This window comes from Eptatretus burgeri, chromosome 6 (genome assembly GCF_056783735.1).
Source record: "Eptatretus burgeri isolate ZD-2024b chromosome 6, Ebu_testis_v1, whole genome shotgun sequence".
In the NCBI taxonomy this organism is placed as follows: Eukaryota; Metazoa; Chordata; class Myxini; order Myxiniformes; family Myxinidae; genus Eptatretus; species Eptatretus burgeri.
In genome coordinates, this window is record NC_140966.1 from 42,299,604 (window position 1) to 42,315,660 (window position 16,057).

The following is a 16,057-nucleotide window of genomic DNA, read 5'->3' on the forward strand; positions in this document are numbered from 1 at the left end:
TAAAACGTTGGCGTACGCTGAAATTTTGATGTTTTTTTTTTTTAAGTTTTGGTCGTATTCATAACGTGTTGGTCGTATGCATAACATATTAGTAACGGGCACAGAACGTTTCGTTGTCTTATAGATAACTTATACCAACGAATGCTTATCCTGTTGTCGGCGTTCACAACCTATGCCCAACGATAGTTTAACTTAGGCATAGCGCGTTGCACGTATCGCCGACGAACTCGTGGCGTAGCCTGTTAAAAACCTGCCACACGCCGATTTAAATCAAAACCGCCTGAAAATTGGAAGTGTCAACCCCGCAGTCACACCTTGACGATTTAGCCAGCGTATGCCGTCCTATGAAAAATGTGTTTAAAACGCTGGCACACGTCGAATACGGTATGTGTAAGTTGTGTATACGTTAAGAGCACGCTGAAAAATGATGAAGTACGCTGTCATATTTCGTGGTACGTTTAGTACGTCGTGAAATTTCAAGCTTGCTGAAAATTTTACGACGTACTCGCCGTATGGCTCAGATGTTCCACTACGCTGGGAATAAGTTGTAGGCACGTTATGCAATCGTTGACACACGTCGACACAAGTTCCTTGTAAGTTACTCATAAGTCGAAACACGTCGAGGTAATGTTTAGCATACCCGAAACTTATTTTCTCCGTCAAGGCACATTTTCTTTTTTTCTCCTTGGCTCCGTGAAGGCACGTGACGAAATATCTGAAGTTGTTGTTGATGTTGTTTTTATTTATTTTTTTAGTCTATCACGAATTTTAAAATATATTCGGACATTTGCTTTTAAGTTTCGACGTCGACGTGACAATATCCTCAAACAGAAAATATTCACAGAGGAGGAACTAAGAATAAGACATGAGCAAACTGAAGAGGCAATCGGATGTGACGTAACGGCACGTGACGAAATATCGGAAGTTATTGTTGTTGTTTTTTTTAAACGCTGCCAATACGCCATTTTACGGTAGCTGTAAATTAGAAACACGTTCAGTAAGTTCTGTGGTCGTCCGGAAGACGTCAATCAAATACGTCTACATACGTCAACATGCGTTGGAGGTACGTTACACATAGGTTCAAAGCACGTTACTCATAGGTTAGAAATAAGTTTTGGGTAAGCTAAGCATTACCTCGTCGTGTTTCGACTTATGAATAACTTACAAGTAGCGTGCCTCGACGTGTGTCAACGATGGCATAACGTGCATCGACGTGTGTGCAACGATCGTATAATGTGCCTACAACATGTTAATCATATGTTATAAATAAGTTTCGGGTACGCTAATCATTACCTCGACGTGTTTCGACTTATGAGTAACTTACAAGTCATGTGTGTCGACGTGTGTCAACGATCGCATAACGTGTCTACAACTTATGGCCAGCGTAGCGGAATGTGCGAGTCATACGCTGGCATACGTCATCAAATTTCAAGCATGCTAAAATTTGAGGACAACCGCAAAGTACAACGATGAAAGCCAGCGTACTACGACGTATGACAGTGTTTATCAGCATGCTCTTAACGCATATAATACAAATTTACCCATAACGTATTCGACGTGTGCTGGCGTTTTAGCCCAATTTTGCATACGTCAGGCATATGTTGGCTAAATAGTCAAGGTGTGACAGGGCCTTTAATAAGGGATGAGTACTGATCCGAAGTTTCAGGGGGTAAACCCCTGTTGAGAGCCCCCATGATCCGAAATTGAAAAATTGAAGCCCGAGCAATTGTGCGGGCTTCTGTCTTGTATTCATGGATCAAGTTTCAGAACAATCAACCAGGTGATAAGGGCGGACTAACAAAAATCGCAAAAAGTCAACAGACGACCAGATTGATGGATGGACATCATGACCCATTTTATAAGGTCATCTCTGAGATTGAGATGAGATGACCGAATAACAATGAGTTCCCTTACATGCATGAGGCTATTCGACCCATCAAAGTCTGCGCCATTATTACCAACCTATGGTTGTTTGATTGTGTTCTTTCCTTTTAAAATGTTGAGCGTCAAAGCAAGGAATCAGCACATACCATTTTTAGTCTTTGGTATGACTCAGTCAGGGTTTGAACCACTGACAGACTTTGACACTCCAACTATTACCCCACAGAGACTGGTGTTGAGAACCCAATTAAATGCAACTTCAATAAATTTCTCAGTAATTTCTGTGATGTGGGTTTTGTCACATATGTGATCTTGACTTTGTGGGGCCTTGATTGGTTAAATAACATCACATACTGTACATTTCAGATCCTATCATGGCCTCACGATGGCAAGACATGGCAGTCTACACAAAAACTATGAGAAAGTTACTGAAGTTACAAGAGTTGGTAATGCAAGTTATATAATGTCTCTTATTTATCAGTTCATAACCAAAGCATCATAGGAAAGCTACACAAGATCGCAATGAAAGGTTTATATGTCCCGCCCATTTTAAATTGAGCGACACTGTGATCAGTGCGCGACGATATCGCACCACGCTGTCAAAATGGCCACCCACTGGATGTGTGTACGAAGCAGAGGACAGTTATTGAATTTCTTACTGCAGAAGAGGTTCCTCCAATGGATATTCATAAATGGCAACTCCACTATTGATGCGAGTCCATCAGATGTTGGGTAAAGCGTTTCAAGAACGGAGAAACCGATATTGACAAGGCTAGAAGTGGTCGGCCTGCAACCACTGTAACAACGGAAAACAATTCAGTCGGATTAATGCATTTATTAAAGTGCATTGCAGTTGAAGGAGACGATGTTGTAAAAATAACTTCACATTTGCCACATATTTGTGCATATTCCCTGCAATTGGAATTTTATTTTGTGAAATTGATTTTTTTCATACTGACCCTCATACATTCACTAGTTAACAGTGCATCGTTTCTTCCAAAGGGTGGAAAGTGAAAAAAATTTTATAACATCTTTTTTGTTTGGCTGAGTTTTCTTTAAACCCAGGTTGAAAAAGGGAAGATCATAAAAAAGGGAGGGGGGGATTAGATTGACTTAAGAGTGATAGATCAAAATTTAATTTTGGTTCCTGTAATAAAATAAAAAAAAACATAGGTAAGGTTGGAAGGTAAGAATTTTAATTTTGCTTTTTAGTTATCAATTTGAATCTGGGTTCTTTCAAAAGGCTTGATGGTTGGTGTGATTATTATAGCATAATCCAGCCTTTTGGATCCTGAAAATAACAGTGGGCTTGTACATAGATAGCATCAATTGAATTGGGTTCGCACACAACCTACTTACCCTTCCAGGGAACAGCCACAGGCAAGTGAAAACAAACAAGAAAGCCAGCGTGATGTCCTCTAAGGAGGAGATAACGTTGTTTTAGGTCCTTGGGCAGCAATAAATAAATAAATAAATAAATAAATAAAAAATAAAAAACCTTTTCCTCTTTCTTCCAACCTCCCTCTCACAAAATGGTGAAATTGCAGTATCCTACTTCTTTTGCACACTGGTGTTGTTTTAATAAAAAAAGTGATATAATGCTTATACTTATTACCTTTTAGCAAATCATGTTCGTGAACATCGTTGTGCTGACAGGCGCCATGGTCCCTTACATTCTGGATCACATACGAACACATCAGGAAGCTGGCGGGAGTGAGCTCCTTCTGAACCCTGGGAATTTGGAGGCCACAGTTCTCACTGAATATTCACCGAATAAACTGAATATATAAATTATGGAGACATGCTGATTTTAAGCAACATCAGGTGTATTAAAAACAAAACATGAAGGCAACGGTTATAGACAGATTTAAAATAACTGGGCAAACACGAAAATTATCATATAAAGTATTTTCTGCTGCCATTCACGAATCCGTATTGATAGGGTAAATATTTTGGCTGGAGATGCCTCTTATTTTGCAATGGTCAAGATTGGCTGATGAAGTTTAAGCAGGAAAACGATGGGTGACATATTATCCCAAAAGTGAGTGCCTCACAACTGCATCATGTGATGAAAATGTTGCCAAAGTGCAAATGTAATTGTTGTGAACGATCAGAGGTCAACTACTCACCAAAATGCTGTTCATCACCATAAAAATATCTTCAGCAAATGTGTAAACAAAACAAAAAAAAATGGCATCTCTGCATGATGGGTCCCCTACATTGTTGAAGAGAAACCAGAAGACGTTACACCAGCAAATATTATGGAAGATTTAGATCCTTTGCAAAGACCGGTACCAGTACCATGGCCAAATTCCTGCCCTCATCTTAATCGAACGTCAGGCCTGGCTCGCCGGATCGTGAAAGACTTGGGACAAGCTTCCCCCAGCAAACCCCACAAGAACGTGGCAATAATTGTGGCGGTTAAGGAAGAAGTTTAAGAAGTAGAAGAAGTAGAAGAAGAAGAAGAAGATAATGGAAGATTCAGAGAAGCTTATTCTCCAGGTTGTGAACTCAGGATGAAATGTAATTTAATCATCATAGGTTTCAAAATAAAAAAAAACAAAACATTTCTTGGAAGCACGTTGATTCTCTTCCAACATTCAAATTTCCAAGGAGAGCCTTCAGCGGACAGGATTATATAGCCAGTGACATCTTGGAACACATGCTTACCAGGTCCTGGCTGAGCACCCCCAACATGACAAGGGAACCCCTTCCCCCAAATTTCTAGTTTTTCCTTCCTGAGAGGTTACTCCCCTTATTCATCTTGTCTCCACCCCATGCATCTCTCGACCCAGCTACCCCTCATTCTCACCCATATCTCTCGTTTGTCCATCGATTTTGTCCCTCGGCCCTGCTGTTGGTGCTTCCCCCTCCCCTCCTTTCTGCTGTTCCTTTTGTTCTGTTGCGTCCTAGCTCTTCCACAAGCCTTGGCTTTCGATCCAAACAAAAACGTTGGACGTTATTGTGGCCACGCCCATGCAAGAATATAAAATTTTCTTCAGTCAGTTTTTGCTTATGGCTTTACTTATTGTGTAACGTCTGCCTATGGGCAGTTGCATCCGCTCATACTTTTTTTCATAGAAACAGCGTTCCTTGGTAAAATTACTCTCACCCAACACTTCTCATGTGAGTTGTGTCATACCCATGATGTGTAAACATGACGAGAGTAGTTGCTGTCCAATAAAATTTATTTTGCTCTTGGGTAGGTTGATTGGAGAGAGGGAAGTGAAGGGGTACACAACTCATCGTCACCTGGATCACCCAAACACATCAAGGTGGCTGCTTTGGCCTCAGTTCAACAATTGGATGAATAATATTTCTGACACTATTTATCGTGAAGTAGTATAGTAACTGGGCCATGTTATTCTCTTGTATTAGAAACAATGAAGGACAAGCTTCAAGAGAAAATGCAAAGAAATCTCAGATGAAAATGTTTGCTTCTCTGCAATTGTACGAGCAGCAAAAATTTGTCTTAAAATCCCTCCGCTTATCCACATCAATTGCCAGATTTGCTCCTGACCATTTGTTTCCTTCTTTCAAACCTGAAGCAAAACAACAGTGGACACGTTTGAGGATGAAGACTGTCATGAATGTGCATGTTTCGGAGAGTACCGTATTTATTTCAGGGAGACAGTTTGAATTTGTTCATGGTGCCGGCGATAACTCGCCTAATCTTCACGAAGGACACTGGGATCTCAAATGTCCACCAAGTAATGCCAGCAGACGTCCAGTTAATCGTCCATCCAAGGGACGACACACACATTGATGCTTTGCCCTGCATACAATGAGGATGCCCAGTTGATAGCTGGGTCGAGAGTTGAAGCCAGAGTAGACAGCTTCAATGTGAGTGTGCATACCTCTAAGGCCATCCTGCTAGCCTAAAAGAGATTACATTCAACAGTTATACCAATTTCAACCTTTATTCATCTATCTGGTCATTTTTATTATTGAGGATTAAAAAAAAAACCAAAAAAAAAAAATACTTGCACACCCTCATATTGACATCGTGTCGACACGTGTACAAAAGCGGCACCACGTAATTTTATTACACGAAGTTTATTGCTAAAGCTAAGCAAAAGGAACAGGAAAAGTTAGTAAGAAGAGCAGTGTTATTCAACAAGGACACATCTCAGCAAATATTGGAAAAGGGAAAGAATGAAGAGTGTATACATATGTGTAAAGAGGGTGAGGGGGCAGCTGGAGGGTCAAATGAATAAAACATCAAGTTCTTTTTGTCAGTATCAGAGTGACTGCCTCTTTTTCTCTTTCTTTCTTTAAAAGCATTTGAAAAATGTTAATGAAAGAAAGTCACCAAATTCTGTTGCTGGGTAGTTGGAAGGAAATGGGCAGAACAAAGGCATCCAAGCTTCGGCCACAGGCATTCACACAAGGCAAACACTGGCAACATTCTGGCGAAGCAGTATAAAGAAAGACTTTCGGCTTTTTAAGCATGTTAATGGCCAAGGAAAACCAGCGGTGATGTAGTACGTCACAAAAGAAGAGCGAGAAAGATCTCGAGAAGGCATGACAATGGACCACCACCCAAAATGGGCATTGTGCAATGGTCACGTATGGATCTTTCACAAGTCCGCATAAACTTTGGTGTTGAACAACACTTTCTGCCTTAATGTCTTCAGCAGTAAGACAAGAACTGTTCCTCGATATGGAGAAACTACATATAGTGAGGAGGTATTTAGTGATACCTCACTCTGCTTCAACTCATGCAACTTTTCCATCCGTATCCACACTACACACCTGCCCATTTCAACACCTGGTGCATCTAATGCCCCTTTGCTATCCAAGTATCAAGTAAAAGTGGGGTTTTGAAACAAAACTAAAAGGGCATTCAAAAAAGTAATAAATACTTGGATATTAAGCATTGCTTATTATAACATTTTTGGCAGTCACATTACAATTAGAAATAGAGGAAGTGACATCGCTATGAGAAAATTTTGATACAAGATAAAGATTTGAGGTTTGGTTGTTATGGAAGTGAGGGAGAGAAAGTTGGGGGAGCTGCTTGAGAATGTTTTTAGACTTGGGGATAGGGGAAAGGGGGCAGCTGATTAGGCCACACCTATTCCACACAAACACCACCTGCTTGCTTGCCAATCAATGCCATGGTACATCAAGATGATCATTGCTGCCACCACTGCTGTTACACTTGCTCCCTGAAGGCAAGGATAGGCATCCGTCAGCATCTTGGAGAAAAGACGTGACTTTAAACCAAATGATTCCATCATTTTCTATCTATGCATCTTTGTATAATGCAAATGCATAAATGAGCCCCTGATAAGTAAATTGGGCTATCCTATACCCATGGCAAAATTAAGTAAAGTGCATTAAAGCAATCTTTCTAGCTCAGTACACATTTGGTGTTAATTTTGAAGCTGACACTGATCTTTGTTTAATTTGAGAGGAATAAGATTTTAAATGTGAACCTCAACTTTGGATCCCTCTTTATCAAAAGTTGTCGTCTGTGGTATAACCTGCTTTACTTATCAGTGGCTCAAATGATGGATAACAAAGAGTTTGATTAAATTCAGCAAAAAAAACAGGAAGATGTTTAGATTGTACGAGACTAAAATTGCGATGAATGCAGAAACAGCTATTGTAGCAGGACCTTATTGGCCGTTTAATTCCATGCAAGGTCAGCTCAGCTGGCTGGGCAAGCGGGTTAAATGGTTTTGTTCAAGGAATAGTGGTGGATAGTTTGCTGTGGCTATCCAGAGAAGAGAAAAACCACTCAATCCAGCCCACCTAATGTAGTGAAGATGTAGCTGAAGTCATTAAGTGACACCAACATTTGTATTTTGGTGAAATGAAATGGAAACAATTATTTCATCGAATGATAAAGTGTCAAAAATATAAAAATACTGAAAGCATCATCGGTGGATCACTTCAAATAGCTACTTGTGGTCTACTAACATCAATGCCTGTGTGAGTTATTGGAGATGCACCACTATGGTCAAAAATCAAAAAAAAAAGTCATTGCTTTTAGAGGTTGCATGCACATTACATACACAGATCAGGGAAATTGTAAACCTAAATTACAGGGAAGGACGGAGGACGAAGGAACATCTGGAAAAGGGGAAGGAGTCAACAATGCAATCAGCCTAAATAATAGGTTTTTTTTTTTTTTTGCTGAAGTGATATGTACATGGGCCCTTGCTTCTCTTCGAGTGAAGCGAGGAAGTTAGTAATAAATACAAAGTAACAAATATCGACTTTAAACAGAATTTTAAGTGACCTGCTATATTGCCCTGAATGGCCTACTGAAATCTGTGCATCAATGTTGACCAAATAATCATCGCATTACCAAGAAGGGAGTCTTTACTATAAATTAAATTTACACAAATAGACAACATGAACAACGATATAACCACAATTAATCTGGATATCAACATCACAAAGCTTGGCTTTGTCCAAAGCAGAGTTTGCTATTTCATATGATGAAGGTCTTGGATTCAACAAAGGTGGGCAATCAACATACAAAATTGATATAGTTATCAAAAAACCCCATAAATTAATTATGGTTCAGAGTAATACAAATGATTCCTGTTGCGATGGAAGCATTTTTTTTCCGGGGGGGGGGGGTGGTGGTTTTCCAGACTCCGTCAAAACAAATTGTGTAATCTATAAAGTATGTATATAAAAAATTTAAACAATTCTCAAAGGCTCGTTGACAAAATTGTACATATATGAGAACGACACACTGCATGTAGTAAGTACATCAGTGGCAAGAAGAACATATTCCAAACACAATGCGTATTTCTTTGTCTGTTTCAATCGCAATAAAAGAGATATCAGAACCTGTGGAACAACTACCTAGGCATTTTTATTCATGTTTCAAGGAGTTAGAAAGATAAAAAGAACCAAACAATGAAGGCATTGGTCGATTGATGAGAAAAAGTTCCTGCCCTGTTGTTCATATCTTCTTTTGTATGCAACACAAAGCTGCGGGGTGGCATCATTGGCTGAGGGCATGGCTGAGCCACTGATTCAGTGCCCTCTGCTGGTTAGGACAGGAATTAGGAAATTGGCCATGGTGCCGGCAGACAGGACGCCCGGTTTAACGTCCATCCGAAGGATGGCACACACATTGATGAATTACAGCTTACACCAGGACGACAGTTTATAACCAGGATGAGATTCGAACCCAAGCTCGGCAGCTTCGCGATGAGTGTGTGTACTTTGAGGCCATCCTGCCAGCCCTGCTGTTCATGTGACAATGGATGACCATCCTATGTAGAGCACTTTGGTGCTTTGCAGCAAAGCATCCCCTCCAATTGTCATGCGAGATGTGAGATGTGAGCAGATTGTAGAGGCATAAGTGTTTTTGTTTCAGTACTTGACGAAGAAAACATTTCCATCTCAAGTCTCATCAAAAGACTGCAATTGTTCTGTCGCCCAACAACTTCTCAATGCTCCATTAACGGTTGCTATCCAAATAATGTAAACTGTTGTTAATGGAACAATGATCAGAAAATGCTGAACTAGAATCACAGCATCTTTATATTCTGCAGCATATAAACAATGATGGCAGTATTTAATCCAAACCCAAGGGAGTGAAGCGGTGCAGTTGATAGAAATCCATCGTTTAACTTGTCCACCTATGCAGACTGACATCAGCATTCCCTTGTACAATCTGATTGGCTAAACTGGTTGTAACAAGAGTGATGTTATATAGTGTCATTCATCTTATCAGATTTGTATTACTGGTCAATACATACTTCCTCTGGGAATGAGATGTTTGTTTTTCAGAATTGGCATCGTTTCCCCACCCACAATGCCCCATCCCTCCGGATTATTCCACGTGTTAAACCACTTGCATTATTCTACTTATGGAGTCAAAATAGTCTGTAGTCTCCCCACACTCTCTGGCAGGGGAGGGGGTTAGATTTTTTTTTAATGCCCATGACCTGACATGAGGTACCCCAAGCACGGATGTGAAATTTGGTGTAGGTTGGCCAAGTCATTTTGGATTCTATAAGGAACAGATATACAGATCCACAGACATTGCCTTATATTCGTGAGATGGATTGGAGAATTAATGTAACTAAAATTTATAAACAGCAAAATGATTGTTGCATAGAATGAAAAAAATTTGGTTCAACAAAGGCAATCGATACACGGCTTTCAAAATGTTGTAATCCGCCCCACAATGCTCGGCACGCATGTGCAGAAACCTCTGGCAACATCAACATCAAGTCGCCCAAAAAGTTGACATCTTGCAGCCCGTCCTGCAAAAACTCCTGGCGATGTGGGCCTGTGCAAGGCCCGTGGACGGCACGTTCTACCCAACCTCCCTGATCATCCTCGTCAGTGAGTGGACTTTGAACTTTGCGGGATTACCTCATGTGAACATGGCAGGCTCGGTGATTTATTGAATGGAGCCTGCAGTAGGAAAGATGCAGTGCTTACCAACATTCAGGCAGACTTCCGAGAGGGAGACAGTTTCTGGTTTTGGTGCTTATTAACACCGATGGGAAGATCATATCTGGGGCTTTAGAATATACAGGGTAAGTTTAAAAAAAATTACCCCCGGTTGGGGGTGATAGTCATCTCTGAAGCTCTGTAGATGTGGATCTCTGATCGGCTTAGAATGGCTTCGATGTCGTCTTGTCTTTTGGTTCAACGTACATACGAAAGTCAGGTCGGGCCGGTTTTTTTGACCATATCACATTGACGATTTTTCCAACTTTGAAGACACGTGACTCGATAACCAGGACGAATTAAAAAAAAAACTGGCCTGACCAAATTTAGATATTGTTCCATATTATCAGAATTCGAAGAAATTTCGAAGATTGGATCACAAACGGCGGAGAAGATAGATTTTGAAAATGGACGATTTTGCAACTTTGGAGTGGCCTTGACCTTGACCTTCAATCGTGTCAAAAGTCATACCGTCGTGCATCACTCATCAACCCCTACCTACATACCAAGTTTCATCAAGATCAGGCGAATTTTTTTTTGACCGTATCACATCGACAATTTTTCCAACTTTGAAGACACGTGACTCGATAACCAGGACGAATTTCAAAAAACCGGCCCGACCAAAATTTAGATAGTGTTCCATATTATCAGAATGAAGGAATTTCGAAGAACGGATCATAAACGGCGGAGGAGATAGATTTTGAAAATGGACGATTTCGCAACTTTGGAGTGACGTTGATGTTGACCTTCAATCGGGTCAAAGGTCATACCGTTGTGCAGCCCTCATCGACATCTACCCACATACCAAATATCAAGAAAATCGGAAGAAAAAAATGGAGACGTCCGTCCGTACGGACAGAGACTGGTTTTATTAGGTCATCTCGTTAGAGATGACCAAATGATGATGTTTACTATTAACCATGTTGGAGGTGGGAGTGGGAGCTGTATCGGCTGTGAGGGCCGTTATAAATGTATATATTTTTTGTTTGGTTCTGGGGCCACAAGTTAAATTATGTGAGATTTTTGCATCTATTAGTAAAAGGAGAAGTGTGTGTATATGTGTACATGTGTACGTGTGTTTTAGCCACTGATGTACTGTCAGTGCTCGCTTGTGCTAATAGGAAATGGTAGCAGGTCGACGCCTAACATCCACAGATATTTCTCATATTTCTGTGAGTCCCCCATTTGCATTCAGAAATAAGTATGGTTACCCATTTTGAAATCACGACTCCTTCATCGAAATGCAGAAATTTTTGTTAAAAAGACGATTGGAATCACAGATTTTGTGCTACCAATGGCAGGTTAAAAGTGCCCAGCGAGCAGAACCGAGTCAACGAAAACGCACACACAGCATATGCACGAAAGGCTTCATTTAGCACTCATATGTCATTTCGAAATATGCACATCATCAGTTTTCAAGAACACCAACTAATTATGAGAAAAAGATTTTGCAGAATATAATTTTCTTCGAGGCTCATGGAGGAGCTGGAGTAGAATAGAAGGAAACAAATTGGAATTGGGGAGGGGGGGGGACACCAACAGCAGAGTGGAAGTGACACATGAGGGGAAGGTGTAGGACACACAGGGTGATCAAGCTGCACACGAGCTGAAACACAGCAAAAAGGGGAAGTGGAAAGCGAGGATGAAACAGAAGAGGACAAACCAATCGATAACAAACAAATGAAAAGAGGTGAGGGAGAGGAAATCACAACAACCTGGAAAAGGGAGGTAATCAATTCAAAATGTCAGCACAAAAACTGGTATTATAACATAATTATCAACAACAAAACAATGTATTAAACATGGTTAAAGAAAAATTGCCTTCCTCACAACATTAATGTTTTATAATTTAAGGTATTTAATTATCATCAAAACAAATGTAACATTCACAATAACTATACAATCATAAACACATGCCTCAAAGCTGTCGAGCCTGGGCTTGAATCCCAACCCTGTTGTAAACTGTCATCCTGGTGTTTCACAAGTTGGGCGATTCATCAAAGTGTGTGCCGTCCCTCGGATGGATGTTAAACTGGGCATCCCATCTGCCAGCATTTGTTGGTGGACGTTAAAGATCTCACGGTGTCCTTCACGAATGAGTAGGCAAGTTAAATTCCAAATTCCTGCCCTGACTGAATCAGAGAGGCCACCCGACCTGGATTGTAGCCTAGTAACTACTTCGGCAGCACCAACACTGCATCGGGCATAGTGCATAATGATGATGCAATACTAAACGACAATACTAAAATAAATTATATAATGGAGTTAATGACATTTTACAAAACCAAAACAAGAAAGCATCCCAAAATGCAAAGCCCTTCCCATATCTGCTTTGCACTCAAACTAACGTTGAAGAAAACTAGATTAAAAAAAAAAATCTTAATTATCTTGTCCAAATTCTCATAATAGAAGGTTTGTTGAAGATTTGATGATAAAAGCTCAAATGATTAAAAAAAATAATTATGGCCTCGGCAGACAGATGGACAAATGAAAAAAAAAACCTCACTCATAGAGCGACACTTAGCAAAACAGCACAAAGTAGAACGGCACTTGGTAGAGGGCATATCTCCACCATGCTGAACAGTTCACGTTTTGTATCCCATTGATGGGCTAGATCCGTACCAAAATCTAATCTGTTTGTTATTGTCACATCACCAACTCCTCCACCTTGTTTTGTCATAACTCATCCACAACTTTTTGAAATATCATGATATATATATATATATATATATATATATATATATATATATATATATATATATATATATATATATATATATATATATTATAATACCAAGCTTGCACACTAAAAACTCGGCTCGCAGTCACACGATCCCTATGAAATTGCTGTGGCACTTAGCGGACATGCCGACAATGTTTGGGAAGTCTTGGCGTTCCATAGTACCACTTGCATTTTGCACAATGCGTATTTTTGTTATTCCCCGTGTACGGTCTGTCGTCTGCTACCAGTTATGTTGTACTCCTATCCCGTGCATGTGCACGAGTATCGCTCGTGTAAATATATATATATATATATATATATATATATATATATATATATATATATATATATATATATATATATATATATATATATATATATATATATATATATATATATATATATATATATACATACATACATACATACATACATATACACACATCATAGACTCCTATAGAGAAGGACTGGAACCTCCCATGCTCGGGGTTTGTAACTTGAGTCTGAAGGATTAACTTGAGTCCGGGGCTAAAATGACTTCGAGAAGGGCTACAGCCACGATCTTGGGATCCATATAGGGGTTTTTTAAAGGACGGCGAGTTCAATAGTGTCATTTTCAACACCACCTGAGGTCATCTTCAAGGTCAAAAGGTCATATTTCAAGGTCAAATTACTGAATTTTGGTATTTTTTGTCCGTTTTTGTGTCTAACTCATAGAGGAAAACTTTTGTAAAGTCTATGACAAAACATGACATTGTGCACCAACTGCACCTACTCGCTGATTTCTATCATCGTTAACTAATGTATGTTTTGTTTGTTTCTCTTTCAGAAACTGTCCAGCTGGTGATCTCACAGGATCTTTGTGTTGTTTCCTGCTTTGGTGACAATATGCCACGTCGTTGCAGCTGCTTTGGTTGTAGAGGAAACTATTATGGGACGCCTTAAGTAAAGGTCATATCCTTCCCAAAAGATCCTGAGGAGAGGGAGAGATGGATATTGGCAATGCCAAATGAGAAAGAAAGCTTGAGGTGCTCAAAGGAGATATATATTTGTGAGACACATTTCAATTGTGATTGGGTGTCAGTTGGGGGTGGCAAACGACCCAAAGAACCCCCATCAATATTTCCTGGAGTACCGAAATCAGCTTTGAAGCAGGTGACCTCAGCCCCACGCCCAACATAATCTTCTACGTCAGAATCAAGAGCTAAGAAGATGCAGGCAGCTGATGAGGCTGCAGACAATATCCAAGATTTTGACCACTTCTGTGCTAAAATCAGCTCCTATTTTCCTGGCTTTAACGTCATAAAAGACCAGGATAACCTTTACCTATCAAGAACTGATGCTACTGGACAAACTGACAAGCAGTTCTTTCATTTTCAACAAGTTCACTCACCTTTTGGATTTCTAATCTTGAATAGAGTTGAGAAAGATGGCATTGAGGTGCCCAAACGACTTTTTCCTTTGCAGAAGAACAGCCTGCTCTCAAAATGGTCCCAGATTAGATCCATAACTGACCAGGTAAACATCTATGAATGCACAAGCAAGGAAATTCTTCAGCTTGTAATAAGCCAGCTCTGTTGGATGACTGAGGCACACGAGCTTCCTCATTTCACCTTCCTTCTGTCGCAGCTGCATCTTATGTTCAAACCTCTTGATCGTCGCCGATTTGATACTGATACTATGATTTTCGCAATGCAGCTTCACAACATATCACCCAGTGCATACAAAATGATTAGTCGATCTGGCTTAATCATTCTACCATCAACAAAAAAGGTAAAACAGATGCTTGCTAGTAGTCAGCAGGACTCCAACCTCAAAACCTTGTTCGACCAGCTTAAACCACAGCAGCGTTTGATCAATTTAATGTTTGACGAGGTAAAGCTGGTCGAGACATTGCGATTTTCTGGAGGGCATGTTGTAGGATATGCTCAAAATGCAGCAGCGGGTGGTGAACACGAAATGCTTGCTTCACATGCTATGGTTGTTGAAGGTGCCTGCCATTTCGGTGGTCCACGCTATATTCTACGCATTTTGCCCTGCAAAAAACTAACTGGCGATCAGCTGAAGGAACTCATTATCGAAGCTGCATCAGCTGTAGTTGGTGCTGGCGGTACTGTGATTTCTTTGATATGTGACAATTGCAATACCAACCGCAGTGTTTATTCAAAACTTGGAGGACCAGGAAGTTGCCAAGTGCTGTCAAATCAAGAGCAATCTATGTTCTTAGTGTACGACTACGTGCACATCTTCAAAAATGTTCGCAACAACTGGAATACTGTTGATGGCAAGACACTCTCAATTGTCGTAGATGGTAATGAGTACAAAACTTACTGGAGTGATATTCAGAAGGTTTATGAGATCGACCGGGCTACTCCTATTCGCTTCACCAAGCTGACGCACACCGCTGTTTTCCCCAAGCCCCTTCAACACCAGAGCGTACCATTGGTATGCCAAGTGTTCAATGACAAGACTGTCACTGCTTTAAAGACCTTCAAGGATTCAATGGGCGTCAGCGAAGGCACAATCATCCTCACCCAGCTAATGAGTGAGTGGTTCAAGATGATGAATGTGAAAGACCGTTTCTCAGCTATCCATCTGCGCGACGAATCCAGACAGCCTTGGACAGCAGACTGTACAAGTTTCACTAGGCTGGAGCAGGCCTGCCAAATTATATCTACCTGCGCATGGCAAGGAGGTGGTGGTCGTAAGCTGAAGCTAACTCAGCAAACTGCTGAAGCCTTCACTGTATCCACACGTAATAATATGGATGCTGCCAAATTGCTTCTGGCAGAGAAAGACTTTGACTACGTTCTTCCTGCTATATTTGCAGATGAAGCCTTGGAAAAGTTTTTCAGCCAAACCAGGCAAAGAAGCGGTGGAAACTTCTACATTGACATAGTTGACATTATGGCTGCAGCTAAGATTGTAAATTTGCGAACACTCATTAAGCATGACATTATGCCCAAATCTAGTTCTCGTGTGATTGATTGCGACAAGAACTGTACAACTTCCATAAAT

General features: G+C 40.4%; 2 protein-coding genes across 13 annotated transcripts in view; one reads left to right on the plus strand and one right to left on the minus strand.

Annotated features, from left to right (window-relative positions):
- The window catches only part of SLC25A27 (solute carrier family 25 member 27), a 28,731-nt gene extending 14,654 nt beyond the window's left edge, over window positions 1–14,077 (plus strand). For 3 of the 7 annotated variants that reach the window (XM_085884718.1, XM_085884721.1, XM_085884723.1), the window contains one exon: window positions 3,504–7,053. In XM_085884718.1, the coding sequence (XP_085740844.1) occupies window positions 3,504–3,671 (168 nt within the window). In that variant the 3' untranslated portion in view covers window positions 3,672–7,053. The other 4 variants (XM_085884724.1, XM_085884722.1, XM_085884719.1 and 1 more) reach the window with 4 other exon arrangements.
- The window catches only part of LOC147024639 (luc7-like protein 3), a 108,051-nt gene continuing 97,045 nt past the window's right edge, over window positions 5,052–16,057 (minus strand). For 5 of the 6 annotated variants that reach the window (XR_015059114.1, XM_085884715.1, XM_085884716.1 and 2 more), the window contains one exon: window positions 5,052–7,052. Coding sequence is in view for 1 of the 6 variants with exons in the window: in XM_085884716.1 (XP_085740842.1) it covers window positions 6,994–7,052 (59 nt within the window). In the remaining 5 variants the exon portion in view is untranslated. Of the gene's footprint in view, window positions 7,053–7,982; window positions 11,924–16,057 lie in introns of those variants that run through there. The other variant, XR_015059115.1, reaches the window with a different exon arrangement.